The sequence below is a fragment of the Plasmodium cynomolgi genome, chromosome 10 (genome assembly GCF_000321355.1).
Source record: "Plasmodium cynomolgi strain B DNA, chromosome 10, whole genome shotgun sequence".
NCBI lineage: Eukaryota > Apicomplexa > Aconoidasida > Haemosporida > Plasmodiidae > Plasmodium > Plasmodium cynomolgi.
Genome location: NC_020403.1, coordinates 718400 through 725866, shown reverse-complemented (window position 1 = coordinate 725866; position 7467 = coordinate 718400). Strand labels below are relative to the sequence as shown.

At 47.7% G+C, this 7467-nt stretch overlaps 2 protein-coding genes across 2 annotated transcripts; both read right to left on the bottom strand.

The window, feature by feature from the left end:
• Nucleotides 1–2058: 2058 nt before the first annotated feature.
• Nucleotides 2059–2391, bottom strand: PCYB_102590 (hypothetical protein; the record flags this gene model as incomplete). The annotated part of the gene is made up of 1 exon (XM_004222808.1): nucleotides 2059–2391. A coding segment is annotated over exon 1 (279 nt), but the record flags the coding sequence as incomplete, so codon positions are not given.
• A 1717-nt stretch (nucleotides 2392–4108) lies between these two features.
• Nucleotides 4109–5098, bottom strand: PCYB_102580 (nif-like protein; the record flags this gene model as incomplete). The annotated part of the gene is made up of 2 exons (XM_004222807.1): nucleotides 4109–4369; nucleotides 4448–5098. 2 exons carry the CDS (start codon nucleotides 5096–5098, stop codon nucleotides 4109–4111), a joined length of 912 nt encoding a protein of 303 aa, XP_004222855.1.
• Nucleotides 5099–7467: the final 2369 nt, after the last annotated feature.

Sequence of the window (7467 nt, the reverse complement as noted above, 5' to 3'; positions counted from 1 at the left end):
ATTTTTTTTAATCTACAATTTGTAATTTGTGTGTGTATTTTATTTTTGTTGCACGATTTGCTCTTTCTAGCTTTTTACAGTTGGGACGTTTTTTTTTTTTTTTTTCTTTTTTTTTGTAGCATTTTCTTCCACTGGCGTTTTGCCATTTTCCCTTTTTAACTTCAACCCCCCAAGTGCTCCACAAAAAAAGTGGAGCATACTCTACACCAACATGCAGTGGTGGCCGACGAGTGAGTGGTTACATTTGCTGAGGCACCTGCACACACACAGGGGCGTATGCAACGTGTGGGGTATGTTAAAATGCACGCACGCATCCCTGCGCATTGGTGGCGCACGAGCACACGTTATTTTGTTTTACGTTGCTTTATGTTGCTTTATGTTGCTTCATGTAGCTTTATGTTGCTTCATTTTTGATCTGTTTCTTTCCTGCCTCTTTTTCCTTCCGCACGAGAAGCAACCTGTGCAGTGAAAAAACACCAATAAAAGGGAATAAAAATTTATGAACGACTGGCGGGAAAAAAAGGCGCACCAAGAGCTTGCCACTGGGGGCAGTCAAACCGCTCTAACAACCCTCTCAACATGGCTGAATCGGGGAGGTGCACCAATGCATGGAAAATGTGTAGAATTATGAGGGCATGTTACACATGGGTGTGCAAATTCCAATATCAGAAAGGGTAAAAAAAAAAACAACACCTGAACAGAGGTGACATCCAAGCGAGGAACTGTAAAATGGTTCCACTGAGGAAAAAAAAGAAGCAGCATAACTGCTTTCACAAGAGGTACCATTTATGGCACCTACTTCGATATTTGATCATATTTCTTCCCGTGGACAACGTCCTACAAAATGGCATGTACTCTGCAAGTGTGTCTGCATGTAGGAGTACCTGCACACCCATGTGATGGGTCCCCTTCGCTCAATGCGCGTTGTGCAACTTGGTGCTGCAGAGGCTCGCTCCTTTATCAGTTCGAAGGATGAGCGGGAAAAGGAAAAATGCACCCCCAGGAGGATGGTCGCATGTTGGCATGCTCACACATTCATGTGCATTGGCATGTGTTTCCCCTGCTCATATGCACTATTTTGCGTGACGCTGCAAAAGAATGGCCCCGTAAGAATTAACCTCCCACGAAAAGAAACTTCCCACGAAAAGAAACTTCCAACTCAGGACGAAAAAAAGCCAAGCAACAACATGTTGGGGAAATCAACACATGTTGATCACATGTATGGCAATGCAGCTTGTCTCGACGAGCAAACGCACAAAGTGGAGTAGACATGATGAGTGCACGGATGGATGAACCAGGTACACTTTTCTATGCTGGGCAATTGTGTGATGTGCTCTGCTAAAGGAAGGGACGGAAAGTTGTCCATATTGGGACTGTCCTGTAATATTTAAACAGCGTAACATGCGTACGAATCGGTTTCGCCTCAGAAGGGGGAGTAACTGTGTGTGCCCATCGTACAACTCTGCGCCTGCGTTTGTGCCTGCGTCTGTGCCCGCGTATGTGCCCGCGTATGTGCCCGCGTATGTGCCCGCGTCTGCGCATGGAGCAGGGTCCACATCTTTAAGAGGGACAAATAGCTCAACAAAGGGGGGGCTCCTATTTGAGCAAAAAAAATGCCATCCCTCCACCCTAGGTGCGCATAATACTTCTTCGAAAAGGCAGCAGAGGGGGGATGTCGCAATTCAAGTTGTAAGATCGAAAGGGTAAAGGTGAAACAGAGTTAAATATTTTTTTCATTTCTCCTCCTGTTAAGGGGGTTCCATACGGGGTTGTTAAAAAAAAAAAAAAAAAAAAGACAGACAGACAGGCAGACAGACAGCTAAAATCTCTAACTTTTGGCTTTATTTGGCGTGTTAAAAAAAAAAAAAACCACGTACACTCTACATATTATGTACGGTGGGGGTGCAGCTACGCTTAACTTGGACAAAAGGGGGCTCACTTGGTACGCTAAAAAAAAAACATTGCTCCTAAATACTTAACATTATAATGTTCTTTCCAAATGGAGGTGAGGGGTTGTGTTGCTTCCACACCAGGGTTGCCGAATGGATAACCACACCTCATGTTTGGCTGCTCTTCAATTTGTCATACTCAGTGGGTGTGTGACATTTCATAGAAAAAGCATGTATGTTTGGCAATTCATCCTTGATCACATCGTTAACAATTCTATGTCTGTCGAGCAATCTCTTACTGTCAAAGTTACTAGACACTATGACTGCATCGAAGGCTGTTCCGCATCCACAAGACTTATCTACTAACTCGAGGAAGGTGGGCTTCAAGGCTGAGCTTAATTTCTCTTCGATCACCTTCTGTATGCTCATTTTGAAGACGCTCAAAAACATTAGTTGGATTGGGGGGGGGGTAGAAGTGGCAAAGTAGGAAACCAGTTGGTAGCTACGCCCAGGGGGGGAGAAGCAAAATGTCGCCACGGAAACGATGGGGAAAGGGGGAGGATAAAAAAAAAAAAAAAAGGGGAAAGGAGAAGGGAGAAAGGAGAAATTTATTGGGGGCAATCCCACACCGTCGATGTAGTGTACGTGCCGCTTAATCGCTTAATCGCTTCGCCGCTTCACCGCTTCACCGCCTCGCCCAACGAACTGATCTCAACATTTGTCGCGTCGCTTCTTTAAATGGTGCCCTGCGCAAAGATGCTACTATGAAAGATGCTAACACGAAAGATGCTAATCTGAAAAATGGCTGAGTTGGCTTTTCTCCGAGGGGAGTGCTACGTATACATACGTATATACAGCATGTAACCACCAATTGTATAGGAATGTCGCGAAAGAGTCACGGGGCACAGAGCCAACGGGGGATTTATCCGTGCGCAAAAAATTTGCCCCTCCCCCCTTCCTCACAGTTGCAGAAGCAGAGGGGCAAAACCTTAGCACATAGGTTCCAAGTGAACGTTCAAATGAGCCTCAAATTATTTATTATTTTTTTTTTTACAATTCTCGCCTGCGTTTCCATCTGCGCTTCCATCACTTGGGGATCCCCAAGTGGGTCACTAAAAATTGGCAATCTGGGGTATTGCCCCCTCTCCTGTTGGTACTCCCCTTTTGCTGGTGATATGTTCCTAAAGGGGAAGGGGAGGCAAGGACCCACCTCGGTTATGCACCTTCCCCCACTACACACAAACAACCGAATCGTTTGATAAGTAGCCTTTCAAATTACGCGGCATACATTCATGACCCAATGTAGGGAGACGTAATTTGGTGCATCCCCCCAAATGGTGCATTCAAGGTACAGAAGAAAAGGGTTGACGTGCAACTGCATATTAGCATACAAATGGGGGTGTCCCTTTGTGCGACCTTTCCACAGAGCCCCTTCGCGGTGGGGTTGCGTTTTTCCCATAGGGGTGTTCTCCCATAGGGGTGTTCTCCCATAGGGGTGTTCTCCCATAGGGGGGTTCTCCCAGAGGGGGGTTCTCCCAGAGGGGGGGTTTCCCAGACTGAGCCGAGGAGGGGCATCGAAACGGAGAAACACATTTGAAAAGGCGTTGCTAACGAGGTGATAACTTTTAATTATGTTTCATGAGGGTGCACATGCGCATCTACGCGGCTTGCGTGAGTTGCCTGCCCACGCGCGGGGGGGAACGATCTTCATGCTATGTACAATCGGCACCTGGGCTGGGGGTGGCGGCACAGCGGGGGTGCAGCGGAGGTACAACCGCGGCAGAAGTTACGCTCGTGGCAGTTACGCTGGGTCGGGGTAGATAAACGTACGGAGCGGGACCATAATTTAAAAGGCGCTGTTTGGCTGGAGCCTCCCGCCGGCTTGGGGATGGCCTTTTTTTTTTTTAATTTGCCATTTCGCGAGTGTCCAGGAGTGCATCCCCCAGCGTGTCCGCACGGGCTGCCATCTGCACCGCCACCGCAGCCACCACCGCAGCCACCACCGCAGCCACCCCCGCACATTTACATATGCATTTACATATACACTAAAAAACAAGGCTCTTCAAAAGCGGCCAACGGGTCAGCCGCTAAACGCTGCACCGCGAGTGCGTTACGCGACTACTTCACCGCGAGTGCTTTCCGCTACTGCTTTGCCGCTCCTACTTCACCGCTACACTTCACCGCACCTACTTCACCGCTCCTACTTCACCGCCCCTGCTTCACCGCTCCTGCTGCACCTTCTTGGGCGCGGGCTTGCGGTGGCGCTTGCGATGCTCGTCGTCACTGGAGCCCTTGAGCTTGGAGAGTGAAAAGGGGTAGGACTTCAACTTGCTATTGATTTTCTTCCCTAATTCATTCCACTGCTTTTTAGAGCTGGCATACCTAAACCGATTCATAAATATTTTCAAATAATTAATGGCTTGAAAGGCAAGAGATGGTGAATACAAAAAATTGCACCCCCGATCAGTTAGGTACCTAATCTGCTTGGAAGGAACCGTATGAAATAATTTGTTAATATCCTTCTGAGTTCTTAACCTAAAAGAACACACAGATCTTACATCTCTCATTTTTTTCAAATTCAAAAAAAAAGGAATAATATCTAACAGTTCTGTATCATTTAAATCTCCTTGCCATTTTTTTATGGGAAAATAATTTTCTGGATATTTCAAACCTGATATATTCGAATCATCAATTAGGACTATTTTGGAGACCTCTTTTTTTATGTTTTGTAAATTTTTTATATATATTTTTTGGTTCACTTCGAAGCAGTCTTCTCTGTAAAATTTTTTGTCTATGTAATGATCTACATCTATTATGTTGAGTACTGTATCGGCATAGCTCTTTATGGATGTTGTAAAAATAACGATTTCGAAAAATGGGTTCAGAATGGAGAAGAAGAGGTCTAAGTATGGTCTTTTACATACATATAGGGAGAAATACCTCCCATTGATTAACACATCTACTTCCTTCTGATGACTGAACTTTTTTTTTTTTGTACAATAAATAAGTGTTTCGTCTAGATCCAACACTAGAGTCATACTAGGACAGATCCTCCTCTTCCTGTAGGTTCTAAAATGTAGCTTTTCCCTCAAGATAAGGGTGCCAAACACGTACTTTATGGCATTTTTTATTTTTATCCATATGCTTAAATATAATTTTAATTTGCTTAAAAATTGACAGATGCATCGTTTTATTCTTCTCCTTTTCATGCTGTTACTAATTTATGGCAGGGTGCGACAAGGGCACTTCATTTTACGGGCCTGCGCGGGGGCAGCGGCTGGGAGGGGCGGCCTTATCGAGATGGTGAGATCGGGAGGGTGAGATAGGGATGGTTTGATCGAGATGGTTTGATCGAGTTGGTCTGATTGAGATGGTCTGATTGAGATGGTCTGGTCGAGATGGTCTAGTCGAGATGGTCTGATCTAGATGGTCTGATCTAGATGGTCTGATCTAGATGGTCTGATCGAGATGGTCTGATCTAGATGGCGTCTCGCACTGTGCAGGTCCTATCTCTCACGCAAGGGGCACCTTTTCCCGCGATGCGAGCGCGCACGGGGGGGGAGGGCCTTTCAAAATGGTGTCCTCTGCTGCGACTTCGCAGATGCGACTTCTCAGATGAGGCTTCTCAGATGAGGCTTCTCACACGCTACTTCCCAAACGCTCCTTCCCAGTCGATGCTCCCCCACGTGGCTGTTTTTCCGCCTTTTCCGAAATAACTCCTTGTGGACATTCGGAGGGCCTCCTCCCACTCGCCGACGGGTCCTCTGCTTCGTTGGGGTTACGCTGGTTCAGTCGTCCTCCGCGTACCTACTGGTTCACGCGCAACACCCGCTGCTGGTGTGGGCCCTATTAGGATCGCACTTCACCTGGTTCCCACTCTTTAGGCACTTGTTTGGGATAACTTTAAAGTAGTCCTTCTTTCAATCGGGGATACGCGGATCATTTGCTACTAGGTAGGGGGAGCAACTGGGGCCCACAATTCCTTCCTCCTGTTTTAAGCTCGCCGGGGGTGTGCTCCTTCGGTTGCCCTGCGAAGCGGTTGCCTTGCGAAGCGATTGCCCTGCGAAGCGGTTGCCCTGAGAAGCGGTTGCCTTGCGAAGCGGTTGCCTTGCGAAGCGGTTGCCTTTGCGGAGTGCTCCCCTTTGCGGAGCGGGTGTGTACTCCTCGCGCGCGCACACGAGCTGCCGCACAGCTGGGAGGAACGTAGGCACAAACAAATGGCTAGAACACAGGGGCCTCGTTCCTAAGTTAACCCTTCTTCACTTCACCTTTCTGGTGGAAGGCTGACAGGGGTGGGTTGACTTGGTCGCGCATCGATGCCGTTTGGGGGGTGCCGTACTTTAGCGTTTTTGCTTTGCTTAGCTTTTTCGTTTCCTCTTTTGTACTTTTTCACTTTTCGCTTTTCATTTTTCACTTTTCATTTTTCATTTTTCGCTTTTCGCTTTTCACTTTTCGCTTTTCACTTTTCACTTTTTGCTGACGCGCTGGAGGAGCTCCCTTTTAATATCTTTGGCAATTTCGGGGATGGCAAAAATGGCGCTGCACAAAATTGGGCGAGCAGGCACCCTCCGGGGAAAAACCCCTTTACGTACGCGGGGCGGGGCGGGGCGGGGCGACGGCGTACCGATTGGCGTGCCTGTTGGCGTACCGGTTGGCATCCCGATTGGCGAACTGATTGACGTCCCGATTGCCGTACTTCTGGGCGTGCCGTTCACACTCAACACAGTAGGCCTTGTGCGGCCTCTGTCCCTTTTGCGGAGTGGAGTGGGCTTCTGCCTTCCGGGGGATCAACGCAGTACTCACTTGCTATCGCCAGTGGCACGCACAGCATTACCCATGTGTATTTATATGTGCCTATGCGGACAAGCACCTTTCGAACAGCTACGCATATGTGACTGTACCTGCCCCGGATGATAGCAGCAAAAGCTGGCATCAGATTGGCCCCCTCCTGTTGGGAAGGTGAAAAAAAATGAACCAAAAAAATAGGTGTTTTTTTTTGGTTTTTTTTTTTTTTTTTTTTTTTTTTCATCTCCTTTAAATTATTGAGAAGGCGAAATGCCATAGGAAGATTTTTTTTTTTTTTTCTCCCCGTTTCCCCTCCAAATAAAATATCCCCTCCCCCCCCCTGTTCCACATCGCATCATTCGGGTTAGCTGTAGGGTGGCACACTAGGTTGGTTAAGAAGAAGTACAAAGATTACCTCTCCAGACGTCACCCCACGTGACTCTGAATATCCGGATACACCCCAACTTGACAAACACCAAGGGGGGTACCCTTTTGGGGAGACCTTCTTCCCTTCCGTCACCAAATTCTCGTTTGTGTCAGGCTGGACAAACTGTTTGCCGCTCCACTGCCATCCGGCTGCAATTCTGTGCGATTCTGTGCGATTCTGTGCGATTCTGTGCGATTCTGTGCACTTCTTTCTCTTGCACATTTTTAACCGGCCCGTTTTTGCTTGCTCGTCGGTGGAGAAGAGGCAGCCCTGCAGATGTGCCGCCGTCCGATGTGTCGCCTCCCCAAATGAACTTCCAACTCACCGCAGAGCTGCACCCCACACAGCTCCAACCCGTTTCGTACG